This window comes from Nilaparvata lugens, chromosome 13 (genome assembly GCF_014356525.2).
Source record: "Nilaparvata lugens isolate BPH chromosome 13, ASM1435652v1, whole genome shotgun sequence".
Taxonomy (NCBI): Eukaryota; Metazoa; Arthropoda; class Insecta; order Hemiptera; family Delphacidae; genus Nilaparvata; species Nilaparvata lugens.
Genome location: NC_052516.1, coordinates 24,456,800 through 24,472,491, shown reverse-complemented (window position 1 = coordinate 24,472,491; position 15,692 = coordinate 24,456,800). Strand labels below are relative to the sequence as shown.

At 36.3% G+C, this 15,692-nt stretch overlaps 1 protein-coding gene across 1 annotated transcript in view; it reads left to right on the top strand.

Annotated features, from left to right (window-relative positions):
* LOC111058443 (neuroligin-4, Y-linked-like) overlaps positions 1-15,692 on the top strand; it is an 850,919-nt gene that overhangs the window by 749,233 nt on the left and 85,994 nt on the right. Inside the window, 1 exon segment of the mRNA XM_039440114.1 lies at positions 724-924. Coding sequence (XP_039296048.1) covers positions 724-924 — 201 coding nt within the window.

The following is a 15,692-nucleotide window of genomic DNA, read 5'->3' as shown; positions in this document are numbered from 1 at the left end:
AAGCTGAGAAAGCGCGAATAAACGCTGGAAAACGCAGATTTTGGGTGTATCTTTGGCATTATTCAAAATTCCTTCCAACACAACATTATTACACCCTAGCTTAGCTTCTGTACTAAATTTGAGCAATTTTTGTTCATTTGTTCTTGATAAATCTGAGAAAAAAACGTTGGAAAACGCTAATTTTGGGCGTATCTTTGGAATTTTTTTTAAATCCGTTCTTAGTGCGCCTCTAAAGGGCCAACTGAACATACCTACCAAATTTTAACGTTTTTGGTCCGGTAGATTTTCAGTTCTGCGAGTGAGTGAGTCAGTCAGTCAGTCAGTCAGTGAGTGCCATTTCGCTTTCATATATAGAAGATATCCAGTATTTTATTGTTTATGGAACATACTTTGTTATTATTTTGTTGATTTATGAGATTGTTTGGGACACTGTTTATGATTTTTTGTGCAAAATGAATCAGCTCTTTTTGAATTATTGTGTTTTGTAACATAGCATTCAAATTTATGTTCATTATATAATTATTGTTCCATGTGTTTCGCTTTTGAATGATGAATGATTGAATGATGTATTTGTTGAATGGTCTTTTAGATTTAACAACTGTCCTAGAAACCGAACCTCATTCGAATAATGCTGCTGACATTCCAGGATCTTCCATGATTGATAGAATTTTATCACTAACTAAAAAATCATAATTTCAATAAATAATTTCGGTTCTATTTCAGGATTCCTGAACGCGAATATCGCTCCCCAAATGAAGGCGAGGGTGGCCAACTACGGTCTGATGGACCAGATAGCGGCGCTGCACTGGATCCAGCAGAACATAGCACTGTTCCATGGTGACCCAGGCAATGTGACGTTGGTGGGTCACGGCACGGGTGCCGCTTGCATCAACTTCCTCATCATATCACCCACTGTCATGCCTGGTGAGTCATGCACTTCAAATCTGTATCTGAAACATAAATCATTTGAAATAAGATTCACTTACAATAATTATTGTTGGTTGAATGAGAACTAAAGTTTCTCATTCAAGTCAAGGGTTTTTCTCAATCACTTGAATCGATTCTCCAATCGAATCACTCAATGTCATGCTTGATGAGTCATCAATATCAAATTTGTAACAAGAAAACTGTTATGAAGAGTGCAGATATGTAATGGGCCACGTGACAAATACGAAATTTTTCAGGAAGAGGGGTTTTTCCAGGAAGCACACAAAAAACAATAATAAAATTCTGAATTTAATTTTTTTGATCAAAAAAATTACTCTTCACAACACTAAAATAATCAAAAAACCAATTGAAATGAGTAATTCATCGTTTTTCTACTCTCTTGCTATCCTCCATAAGTCATAAAGTAGTTATAAGTACTCCATAAGTTATACAGTTTTACCATAGAGAAACAATTGCATAAGTAGATATCCCATGGTATAGGGCGTTTATTTCGCAACTTTTACTGTTATCCCAAGCAGGTAGTTCACGTATTTCTTTCCCATGCAGCTGTATGACGCTGGTAGTCTCTCATATTGTGCCGTTCATACACTATCACCCCAACAAAACTGTAAAAATTTACAATAATCAACAGTAATCGGCTTGAGATAACAGTAAAAGTTGCGACATAAATTCCCTATACCATGGGATATCTACTCACGCTATTGTTTTTCTATGGTTTTACTCTGTCAAGTCCAGAATAAAATCTTTGTTTTCATTCTTCAAATAGCCCAGTATTCCCCCTTAGATCTTTTTTCTTATCCTCAGTAAGTCTACTTTTGCGCCCTAGTGGTAACAGGAATGATGCAATGTTGTCCATTGTGATGCTCTTCAAAAATTCGACTGAGTCATTGTCAATATTGTAGAACCGTTCCACAATTATTGAATAAAAACACAAATATGTTGTCAAATTCTACACTGTTTTATTTAGTACACGACCAAGGTTTCGTGACCACACCGGTCACATTTTCAAGTTGACTATAGCTAAATGTTCACTATATTGTTTATTAAATGACTATGTTCACCTTAACCTTTTATAGTCAACTTGAGAATGTGGCTGGTGTGGTCACGAAACCTTGGTTGTGAACTAAAAAAAAACAGTGTAGAATTTGACAACATATTTGTGTTTTTATTCAATTGGTGATGCTCTTCTTAAACACTTTGTTTTCAGTCCACTCCTCATTCTCATTAAAAGTTTGTCGAAGAAACCAGCATTCCCTGTTTGCTTTTCTAAACCCTGAGACAAGTCAGTTTTGATATTTGAATATATTTTGTTTGGAGAGTTTTTTCTGCTGCAGATTTCTTTGAAATCGAAGAACTCTTCATTTCTCACCAAGGTGTCTTGATATGGGTGACCAGGTCTTGCTGAAACAATCACTCATAGGAGATCAAAAGGTACTTCACAGTGGGTCTTCCTCTCCCTTTTTTCAATCTTTTTCCGTTCATTTTGCCACCATCTCTTCTCACCCTTCATTCTTCTTTTAATTGATCTCTCAGTATCATTCATTTTGTTTTGTGAATATACAACAAACACTGATAACAATCACTAAACTATAACAGGAAGGAACACTAACGAGCAAGCCGACCAAGAAAACCTAGACATATCGCATGAAGAGAATGTGACTGCTGTACATGGCCCACAATAGAAGAATAGTATATTTCGCACCTAGAGCAGGAAATAAGATTTTTCTGGCACGAAATCGGTTCTCAAGTCCGAGGCCGCAGGCTGAATTGTCCAAGTATATTTATTTTTTATTCTGATTTGTCTAAATAACCTAAAATATGATGTTCAATTATGTGGGAGGTTGAGTTTATACTTTTTTATTCTTTCAAATGACAATAGGATGATATTATTATGAATAATGTTTTAATTATTGAATAATAAACACAAGTAATGAAAAGTTTTTTGATCAGCTGTTTTTTGATCACCTTTCTTAGTTCCATGTTAGCGGCTGGAAAGTGTACTCTTTCCGGCCTAGGCCGGAAAGAAACCTGTTCTGACGTCAGACGAAAGTCGTCTGCAAACAATGTCTTTCAGATATACGTAGGGACTGGAAAACAGCTGCTTTCTGTGCAGTGTGGCGAAAACTTATTGCTGAACTTGTAGCGATCACCATCTTGCGGATTTTTTTGAACTATTTTCATGTCAACTATCACTTGGCTCATTATACAAGAAAACTGCCTTGCTGCATAGAACACATTTCTGCAATAAAACGAATTTCTGATATTTGTCTCTTGGCCCGTTATATAACTCCACTCTTCGTATCATTTAACGTAGCCTAGCAACTTCTCACTGAATACTATAAGCACGGGATAAATATACCTGTGCTTCTCTACTCTGTGCTATAAGCTCCATCGAGAGAGATAAGAGTCATTATAGACCAGACATCAATGGAGACTTAATTAGAATTCCCATTTGTGATCAGAATCTGCGATGGAATCTTTGTGTGTGAGGCACAATTCATTTCAGTAATGTTCAAAACCACGTGACGTCATCATCTCTTCGTTTCAGTTTCCATTGAAGTAGAATTCCGTGTACTGTATTCAAATTTGAGCTGCTTCAAAATCCTGCCAGATTGGTAATCTGTGGTCCCTGAGCACATCCCACACATCCTGTACTGCCAACTCAACCTGAAACACATTGTAATCGGTTTCCACTGATATCCTGAGCTCCACCCACGCAGCTTAACAATTTTGAGTTACGTTTTCCATGATCGTGGAAACTGACATGTTGTGATCAGCATTGTTCAATGAACAGTTGAGTTTTCCTTGTTAGTGTTGATGTAACTCAATAGAGAACAATAATTATTTATTTTTTTTCAATTATTGTACTGATTTGTTAAGTTCATTCATTTTTGTTTGTGAATTGTCAGTGTAATGAATATGAATTTTAATGGAAATTTCAATTTTCAATTGTTCAATTTTTTCTCTTAAAGTTATCTACGGCTCTCTAGAAAAATGTTTACAATATTGATCGTAATTAAGGGCCCCATACACTAGGGAACTTGGATCTTACGAACCAAGTTCCCCAGTGTATGTGGAAAATTGGCGAACCGCGAACCAAATTCGTGACGAATTTGGTCTTCAATCTGGATTAAAAACTTTATTCGGTTCGTCCGCCAGGGCGATATATTCTATCTATATATATTAAATATATCTTCTCACCACAGCAGCTGTAAACTTTGAACGCTCATCTCTAGACGACGATAGACACTGAAGTAACGAACGGTTGTTTGTTCTCCCCACTACATCAGTGTCTGGGCAAATCCTACACGAACTTGGTTCCCCGAACCAAGTTTGCCGATCAAAGTTCCCCAGTGTATGGGGCCCTTTATAAATACCATTCTCTCTCGACTATAAAGTTCCTATAGATTCCAATCATGTCTATAGAATAATAAGTATGATGATTAATGAAAAAAAGGTCTGATTTGAATATTGGTCAGTCCCAAAGTCATATTCCAACCATCTCCCAGATTATTCCACTATACTATGCTGTCAAGCAGTGACTTAACAATACTTGGAACCTACTGTACCTCAATATCATCAATTCAACAGAAATCACGTATTGAAGATCCTGACTTACTGGAACAAATAGTCTAATAATTGGGCAACGGATTCAAAATCAAATAGAAGTTTTTTCACAATTTTTAATTGAGGGCTTGTCAAACTCCTCAGTATTCTCCTTAGTGAACCTTAAGTGAATTCCTTAACTATTCTCCTTAGTAAACTCCTAAGTATTCTGGCTGAAGCCTAATAACAAAACTAGTTCCTAGTTACTAGTTGGTAATTGGTAGGAATATAAATCTATAAAAGAAAATAATGTAAAAGACAATCGTAAAAGAATGTTGATATTTTGGTAATGCTTCAATATTATCAAGCGATATTCTCCAAGCTACACAGAGTATCTATTATCTCGGTATATATCATTTCGGTTTTGAATTGATAATATCACATTCAGTGCGTTAGAACTAGAGCTGAAACCAATCCAAAAGAATGATGAGCATTTTTCGTAGTCGAACTCGAAATCTGAATTTAGAAAATAATCAGATAGTTCCCAAAAATCAATTCTTTTGTATTTAATCGAATATTCTTCCAATAACCACAGTCTCCGAGGATATCAATCTAAAGGTGCGTACAGATTTACTGTATCTCACCGTTTCTATAGAGATACAGATATAGTCAGCTGATTAAGAGTGAATTGCTCATGTTCGCGGCGCGTATATCTGTACGCACCTCAACATAACAATTTGTCCGGACAGTTTCCGATCCAGCCAAGCTCTCAGTTTTCGTTCAGTTCTCGGCTGACGGAAAAGCGTAGCTAAACTCACAACCTAACTGTAGGGATGATGATGGCGTTAAGTGATCAATTCCTGTAAGTCAAATCTAGACAATAATTCCTGTTCAGAGAACAGGAAACCTGTATTGTTTCCCCCGTGAATTCCCATTTTGGATTTCCTCTTCCTTCAGAGGTTTATCCTCTATTTCCTCTAAAGCAGTTCCTATTCTGGTTTGTCATTCCGTGGCCTCTTTCCCATCACAATAGCCCTTGACACACAGTTAGATCAGTAGCAGTATGTTCCTAGAAATGATACTCGAGGAATCGAGTAGGGTTATTGAATCCTACATTCTACGCTCATCAACTGATCCAGTAGAAGATTATGGAGAGATTACTCAATAACAACTCTATCATTATTGATAGAAAATAGGATTTGGAACAGTGATTATGAACAATAATGTATTGGACTCAGCGAGCTGTGTTATTACTACTTGTCATAGAAAATATATCAAAGAAATTCAAGTGACTATTTTGACGATTCTGATTTTCATCCTTTCGAAAGAAAATTATAAAGCCAGAGGGATTCTAAAAGATGCTGCTGATACGTGAATTGTCTCTATTGATATTTTAAAAATGAATAACTAGCCATTGATTCCCAGACCGTTTTTCATCCATATTTTTTTTCTTTTTTTGAAATCTTATACAGATTGAGCTCTCATTCATTTATAAACCATGAGTTTCTAATAGGTAACTATTGAGGGGAATTAAGATTCTATTGAAAATATAGATTCTTCTATTGAAAGAATATTGAAATATTAGATTCTAACTATTGAAAATATAGATTCTTCTAGGAATTCATGAAGGATATAACCTTTACCTTACTCATATTATTATCCTATTAATGGATAATAATATTAGAAACTAGTACTACAAAAGTCTATTGTATTATTACTGTATAGGGAATCGTATTTAGGATTCCTCTGCAAACTTAAAAACGTTTAGGTATTCAGCAACAATTTATTTCTCTTAAGCAAAAGCCTTAAATACCTACTAATACACCATGTGCACCATTTGGAGGCGAACTAGAATAACACATAAAATTTGCATTTATGAAAACAGATTTGTGGAAAAAAATTGAGGTTAAATAAGGCTGAAATTTCAACTTCAAATTTCCACAAAAAAACCTTGTACGAAGGTAACCCGTCTCCGGAAGGGTCTAGTTAAAAGCTTGACAAACTGAAAACTCTTCGTATTGATATCTTGAAGAATTTGAAATAGGCCTATAACCATCCTCGGTAAATTAAGGCTGTGCAAAGGCTAAAAATAAACTTTCTACTCGTGATATTTTTCAAAGTTTTTCGATTTCATCAAGCTATCAAAATGAAAAAGTTTGCCAGGAAAACATGTTTTCTGATCATTATTACTTTTTGAGATATGTGCGTCTAAAGGTTATATTTTTGGGACAGAACATTACAAATACGGTGAGAGATAAATCCATGAGATCTAGAGGATAGATTTTCCATGGTATTGTTGATCTAGTGAAACAATAATTTTCTGAAAACATCAATTTTTAGGATAGTTATTCAATTTACTAAAAATAACTTCTAGTTATTTTAGTTGACTTTGAGTTATTTTTGGTAAATTTTTTTTGTTGTAGTTTGTTGTTCTTCTCTTCCTCTTTTTCTTCTTTTCCTTCACACACCTCACACCCTATAACTTTTACTGTTCTTCCATCTTCTTTCTTTCCCTGAAATCTTCTTTCTTTTGGTAAATTTATAACTTTTTCAAAATTTATATTTCATAGAATTTTTAATTCACTAGATTAACAATACCATGAAGAATCCATCCTCCAAATCTCATGAATTTATCTCTTACCGAATTTAAAAGGTTCTGTCCCAAAAATTCAAACTTCAGGCGCTCATATCTCAAAAAGTAATGATCGGAAAAAATGTTTTTTTCCATTTTGATAGCTTGATGATATACAAATCGAAAAAATTGTTTATAAATTGAAAATTTCACGAGTAAAAAGTTTATTTTTAGCCTTTGCACAGCCTTAATAATCTATATGCAAAATTTCAAGTCTATCAGTTTAGTAGTTGAGACGTTTTAGTAGTTTTATATAATCATATTATAGATTGTTTCTACCATGGCCTGACGTTTCTATTTGTACGCAGTCAGGGTTCCAACAGGGAAGTGATGGTGGAGAAAACCGTTTTGTCCATTGGCAACCACTTTGCTATGTGAAAACTTTGACCATGCGATAATGGCACTTAACTACTTACCCTCACTAATTTAAGGGTATGGTGGGTGTGGTGGTGGGGAAGGGGGTCTTTGAGAGCAAACTTTTATCAATTGTGTTGCTGGTAGGAGGAGGGGGAGTAGTATGAGGAGGAGGAGAAGGAGGTGGAGCAGAAAGAGGAAGAAGATGAAAAGGAAAATTATGGAGAAGAGAGTGATCATGAGGAGGAAGAGGAGAATAAGCTGAGAGAGGAGAGAAAGGTGGAAGAGGAGAATGATCAGAAGCGTAGAGTGAAGAAGAAGAAAGAGGAGAAGAGGGATCAGGAGAAGAATGAGCAGGGGAAGAAAGAAGATGGAAGAACAGTAAAAGTTGATAGGGTGTGAGGTGTGTGAAGGAAAAGAAGAAGGAGACGAAGAAGAAGGAGAAGAAGAAGAAGAACAACAACAACAAGTAGTAGGTTCCATGGATAGCCATATCCTAGAAAGATATTACAGGCCTACATCAATCCGTGATCATGACATGCCATTAAAAGCTGAGAGATCAAGAAGTCTGGGAAATATCTACTTCTTATCTATTATAAAAGCGAAATGGCACTCACTCACTGACTGACTCACTCACTCACTCGCAGAACTAAAAATCTACCGGACCAAAAACGTTCAAATTTGGTAGGTATGTTCAGTTGGCCCTCTAGAGGCGCACTAAGAAATCTTTTGGCAATATTTTAACTCTAAGGGTGGTTTTTAAGGGATCCAAGTTCGTCTTTTAGCATGTATATTCTTCTTATTCTATTAATTATAATTTAAAAATGCCCATACCATATGTTAATATAGAACTATAATCTAGAAAGAGTACATCTTCGAAACAGTAATTGTTAACTGGTAACTAAATTAATAATTTTGTCTGGTTGGCATTAAGTTGAGTTGACTTTGTTAGGTTGGCACCAAGTTGAAGATTGAAATGCATTTATAAAATTGATTTGGCACTGCTACTTCAATCACAGCTACTCCTGGGAATATTATATTACTAGCCGTCAGGCTCGCTTCGCTCGCCATATCCGTTTAGCCAGACGTTTAGTCTGGACCCCCGACTGGATCGCCCTAACATATGATAAAAGTGCTCAAATGAAAAATGCAAGCGAGCGAAGCGAGCCTTCTGATCCCATTCTTGGACGATCCAGTCGGGGGTAGACGGATATGGCGAGCGAAGGGAGCCTGACAGCTAGTTAATAATATACCAATATAATAATATACTTCTTATTATAAAATCATTGAACTCTTCTGTCTTTCCACCTTCTTCAATTTGGTCTCAACAACTTTCACAACCCTTTTCCCTTCTTCTTTCACAACTTTTCTTGATCTCTTCCATTTCTCAATAGTTTTCTTCACCTTTTCTTGGTTTCTCATGCGTTTTCTATTTGCTTTTTTCCTTCATCTTCTCACTCGATCCCCACCAAATTCTCTACCTATTTTACTCCTTCCATCTCTGTCTTTTCTATTTCCTCTTGTGTCATAGCCTCAACAGCTATATTTCCTATTTCTTGTTCCTCCAACTCCTTTCATTCTTCAGAATTGCATCCTTCTTCTCCTTCTAATCTTCCTAGACCCAACACTACTCCATCCTTCTCCTCCTCACTACTTCAACCTACTCCTCCTCCACAACACCCTCTACTTCTCCATCCTCATATAGTTTCAAGTTTATTGTTTACATCAGCAATACAACAAAATCATTCAACAATCTCAATACAACAATCTCATTCCTCATTCTCTAATACCCCTCATTCTCTCATCCTCCTTTTGCTCTTCGTTTCCTTCTTTCACCTTCTCACATTTTTCCTTCTCTTCCCCTTCTCTCTCCAACAATACCAACCACACATATCCCCCCTCTCCATCTCCAGCGCCAACCAACTTTCAAATCCTTTAATGTGCAAGGAAGAGGCTCATAAAGCACAATTAACACGAATAATGGATTTCGACACGCCATATATGACTTAGCCCTAACGATATTCCGGCAATTTTCCGTCGTCCAAAACAATAGCGACTCTAATAATAACCGCGCGGCAATGGCTCAAACTTCAAAAGTGCAATAACCATCAGAATCATGGCTTCAAATTTATGTGTGTAAATACTAGTTTGTAGATGACTGAGTACAGCCATTAACATTCCCATCATTGGTCTTCTTACTTCTATACTCGCTTTCAAGAATTACTTCTTGAAATTTAATATTCACTTCTTTTCATATTCACTTTTTAATCGTCTTCTTCTTTTTTGTAGAGGTTCCATAATGAATATTTAGGAATAGTTATTCGTATATCTAGAGTGAAAAGTGCAAAAATTTCTCCCTGAGGGAGAAATTTGAAGCCCGAGGCGAAGCCGAGGGCAACAATTTTCCTGAGAGAGAAAAAACATTTTTCACTCGTGATATACACAATATTTTCCCTTCACTTACATTTTTATAAAAACTGCAAATAAAATAATTTTTAAAAACTTACGTGAACAGTAAAAATGTGTTACAACATAACTCAAAAATTAAACAGCTGTCTTGTAATCACACAGTTCATCGCCGACAGCACTATCTGTCGGCAAAAGTGGTAACAAAGTGGTGTAGACGACTCGCCCACAATACCATGATGAAATTCCCGTTTCAAATTTGATTAGTTAATGAGGAGTATTCGTTGGTTGGTATTTTAAATAACATGGAATGTAGAAAAAAATATTTATACATTTTTATGGTATACTGATATGAAGTATGTAATAATTTTAGCATGAAACATTCATTTTATATATTGATCAAATGTCTGGTTGAGGTATTGAATTTGATTGGTTTAATGACTACTCTATATGCTTCCTCATCTGAGCTTAGACCTTCTAACCTATTTCAAATGTACGTTTCAAAAATAGAGGTGCTTCACATGCTATTTAAATGGAGTCACTTTTACGCTCTAGGGAGTTTTCCTGTTTTTTCCTTCCGAGAGCAAAATAGTGAAACTTTAGTATCATGTCCCAGGGAGTAAAGTTAGCACTTTGGACAGGAAAATACAGGAAAATACATTTTTCCTCTACCTACTGTCAAAAGTACTTACTTTACTCCCTGAAACATGATACTAAAGTGTCACTTTTTCTCTCTCTTTGTACTAAAAAACAGAAAAACTCCCTAGGGAGTAAAAGTGACTCCATTTAAATAACATAGGAAGAATCTCTATTTTTGAAACGTACATTATTGGAATAGGTCAGAAGGTCTAAGCTCAGATGAGGAAGCATATAGAGTAGTCATTAAACCAACTAAATTCAAAACCTCAACCAGACATTTGATCGATATATAAAATTTATGTTTGTATGCTGAAATTATTATTACAAACTTCATACTAGAGAAAATGTATATATTTTTTTCTTTTATCCCATGTTATTCAAAATATCAGTCAACGAATATTACTTATTAACTAATCAAATTTGAAACGGGAACTTCATCATAGCTGTAGTTTTGGTTGTCATTGTTGTTACAACTTTAGCCGACAGATAGTGCTGTCAGAGGAGAACTGTGATTACAAGCCAGCTGTTTCTGTTTACTTTTTAGATTATGTTGTAACACATTGTTTGGTAACATACGTTTTTAAAAATTATTTTATCAGCAGTTTAGATAAAAATGTAGGTGGAGGAAAAATGTTGTGTATATCACGAGTGAAAAATGTTTTTTCTCCCTCAGGAAAATTGTTGCCCTCGGCTTCGCCTCGGGCTTCAAACTTTTCCCTCAGGGAGAAAAAACAGCACTTTCCACTCTAGATATACAAATAATCATTTTGTAATTCTGCCCAATTTGGGGTTTTTGACTATTTGTACCTTGCTCATTTGATGTCAATCCTGTGCATGATGCATTGGAGTAAAGTTTAGATGTACTGTTGTTCTGTTTCATAGATGGCCAACCTCATTTTGTCACATATTTGTGTTTCTTCTGTAAGCTCATAGTCGACAATTTCGTGTATCATTCAAATTTGTGTCGTCTGTGAATAATATACATTTCTTGTTGATCTACTAGGAAGAGGAGTGAATCAACTCTCATACGATTGTTTCTAATATAAAGCATCTCATGATTACATTGGCATGTGAAGTAGACTTATAATAACACTAGTATACGTTGTTAACACAAACAAGAATCTATTGGTTGTTACACAATCCTTTGATTGTTTACTTCCTTTGTTTACTTCCCCCAATCCTTTGATGGATACTTCCATACAAGATGATAGTCTGTACAGACTTTCATACACAGAATTGCTTACAAAAACTGAATGTCATATGTATTTCATTATTATGTTCTCATGTCATACAAACCTTCTCAGACAACGAACCTTGCAGAATTTCTCTGAAAGAAGACACTGTACAGAGACATATAATTATGTACAATGTTCCCTGACATGAATACACTGGGATGAATACACTCTAATGGATACATAAATATACTCTAAGAACTATACCAGATTTCTCTGAAGAAAGACATTGTATACACAGGGATACGATACTCCTTTTACGGTGTTCTAAATATATTCAAAGAGGTCGTCTTATTCCAACCCACCTGTCTGAAAATGCTTTTTGAATTTTGGCGCGCAAACGTTGAGAGAATTGGCGGGAAAGCTGCTCATTGGTGCTGTCGTGTTCCGCTTGTGGCAATATATTTCTCGGCTTAATGCAATTTCACCGCGGATGGAATATAATTTGTTTTTGAAGCGAACGTTCCAAGGAACGGGCACCTCTCTCAATTCACAGCGGCTGAGACATTTTGAGGCTTACTACTCCTTGTCGTTCTCCATTGTTCTCTCTTTCTCCTCAATTTGTGTTTCCCTTCGTGTTTATTGTCTTTCTCTCTTCTTATTTCACCTCTCTACTCTATCATAGTCGTTCCTCCACCTTTGTCGTTTGATAGCTCGGTCTCTAATGTTCTCTCTCCCTTCTCGATTTATTTTTCTTTTTCGGTTTATTGTCTTTCTCTCTTCTTATTTCACATTTCTACTCTCTTACAATCATTCCTTAACACTCATTGTTTTCTCTCTCGCTTTATTGGCTCTCTTTCTTCTCATTTTACCCCTCTACTCTCCTACAATCATTCCTTTCCATTCCTTGTCGTTTGTTAGCTCTCTGATGTTTTCATTCCCTTCTTAATTTGTTTCCATCTTCCAGTTTATTGGCTTACTCTTCTATCATTCCACCTCTCTACTCTCCCACAATTATTCCTTGTCTCACTTATAACTCCTCGTTTTCTCGTTCCCTATTCCTCTCTTCTCTCTCAATTTGTTCTCATCTTTCGATATATTGTTCTTCTCTCTTCTCATTCCACCTTTCTACTCTCCTACAAACATTCCTTGTTCTTGTCGCTTGTTAACTCGTTCTCTATTGTTCTCTCTTTCTTTCAATTATTTACTTTTCCTTTTTCGATTGATTGTTTTTGTCTCTTCTCATTCCAAATCTCTACTTTTCCAGAATCTTCCTTATCACTCCTAGTTCGCTCTTTTTCTATTATTTTCTGTTTCTTGTAAATTTGTTTTCCTTTTTCGGTTTATTGTCTTTCTCTCTCCTCATTTCACCTTTCTACTCTCCCACAATCATCCCTTACTACTCCTTGATCGCTCTTTTCCCATTGTTTTCTCGTTCTTCTCAATTTGCTTTTCTCTTTCAGTTTATTCTTTTTCTCTCTTTTAATTTCACCCTCTCACCATCCCAAAATCATTCCTTCTCCTTGTCGTTTGTTAGTTTGTTCTCTATGGGTTTCTCTCCCTTCTCAATTTGTTTCTCTCTCTCTCGGTATATTGGCTTTCTCTCTTCTAATTATTCTTCCCTATTCTCCCAGAATCATTTCTTACCAATTCTTGATCGCTCTTCCTCTATTATTTCCTCCTTCTTCTTGATATTCCGTCTTCTTCCAGTTTACTGTCTTTTCCCTTTTCATTTTACCACTCTACTCTCCCAAATCATTCCTTCATCTTCCATCTTCATCTACATTCATTCTCGATTGCCTCAATTCACTTCTCACAGTCCTTCCAATTCCTTCATAATTATTATCCATTCAATCCTCAATTATATGTATAACTCATGAATAATTCAATGTATGAACTCTACTTTATGATGAATCTCCCTCCAATCCTCTATCAACAATACTTATACGTATACTTTTAATGGTCATGAATGCAATAGATGTGTCATCACCTAGCATGTAATAAATGAATCAATCAATTAATCCTCCTCGGAGGTTGAGTGTCAGAGAGAGCCAATTGCGCCCTAACTTCGTCCTCCTAGCATTCAAATGGAGGCAGCAATTGAATTCCCCTTTCCCTTTTCAACATCCAGTATCCTTCGCAAACCACCTCTCTATGAACCATCACCTCTTTCAAATCTCTACTCTCTCATACTTCGCCGCTCTCTATCACCCTTTAAATCTTTTTTGAACTCTACCTCTCCTTTTCACATCCCCTCTTTCAAATCTCTACTCTCTCCCACTTCACCTTTCAGTCTCTCTCCCTTTATCCCTTCTTTCAAACACTCCCTCTCCTTTTTACATCCCCTCTTTCAAATCCCCACTCTCTCTCCCTTCATCCCTTCTTTTGAACTCTTCTTTTCATTTTCACATCCTCTCTTTCAAATCCCCACTCTCTCTCCCTTCATCCCTTCTTTTGAACTCTTCTTTTCATTTTCACATCCTCTCTTTCAAATCCCCACTCTCTCTCCCTTCATCCCTTCTTTTGAACTCTTCTTCTCATTTTCACATCCCCTCTTCCAAATCTCCACTCTCTCCCACTTCACCTCTCTCTCTCCCTTTATCCCTTTTTTTGAACTCTCCCTCTCCTTTTCACATTCCCTCTTTCAAATCTCTACTCTCCCACTTCATCACTCTTCCTCTCCCTTTCTCCCTTCTTTCAAACTCTCCCTCTCCTTTTTACATCCCCTCTTCAAAATCCCCACTCCCTCCCACTTCACCACTCTCTCTCTCCCTTTATCCCTTCTTTTGAACACTCCCTCTCCTTTTTACATACCCTCTTTCGAATCACTACTCTCTCCCACTTCACCTTTCATCCTCTCTCCCTTTATCCCTTCTTTCAAACACTTCCTCTCCTTTTCACATCCCCTCTTTCAAATCTCTACTCTCACCCACTTCACCTTTCAGTCTCCCTCCCTTTATCACTTCTTTTGAAATTTCCCTCTCCTTTTCACATCCCCTCTTTCAAATCATTACTCTCTCACTTCACCTCTCTCTCGCCATTAATCCCTTCTTTCGAACTCACCCTCTCCTTTTTACATCCCCTCTTTCAAATCTCTACTCTCTCCCACTTCACCACTCTTTCTCTCCCTTTATCCCTGCTTTTGAACTCACCCTCTCCTTTTTACATTCTCTCTTTCAAATCCCCACTCTCTCCCACTTTCCCCTCATTCTCTCTCCATTTATCCCTTCTTTGGAAATCTCCCTCCCTCTCCGTTCTGATTGTCTGCCGTTTGAAATTCGGTTACAATAATTTGTTTAGGAATCATCGCTCCGTTTCTCCCTTTGATATTTGAATTTTCCCGCTCATTGTTTCAGCAGTTATTCCATTACTTAGAGGTTGGCATTGGTTTTGTAACGGTTTTACATTGAAAAGAAAACATAAAGAAGCTTAAACCGTCGATTTTAGCTGTAATTTCTAACGGTTATGACCAAGAATGTAACGATTGAAATCGTTTCCAATTTATTCATTTATTACTGGACTTGAGTGAGAAGTTGAACATTATTGGTTTGCAATCAATTTTGGTATTATTTTAGGCTTGAAACAAAGATTGAGAATCTAGGATCGAACGAAGCTGGAGAGAAGTGATTCTAGATATTCTATTGTTCAGTGCCCAAACTATGATCTACATAATAGATTAACATTCCCAGTCAGGTCGATGAACTATCCGTTTATCAATAATTCTTGTACAATTTGAAACTAAATTAGGAAATTGGAGAAGTCTTGGGCAATAGCCTGTTTTTTTCCTTTTCCAATCTTTGTATCGTTTGTGCTAACCTTATAAATAAATGAGTATCGTGTTTCTATTGCATGTTTGAGCATTAGTATTATTTTGATGAATGAAATAGGTCCCTTCATCTATTCAGAAAAGAATGTAGGCCCCAGTCATATGAGGGCTATTTGTAAAGAATGTTGGAAATGTGGGAGTACGAGAACGTCAAAGAAAACAGTGGATT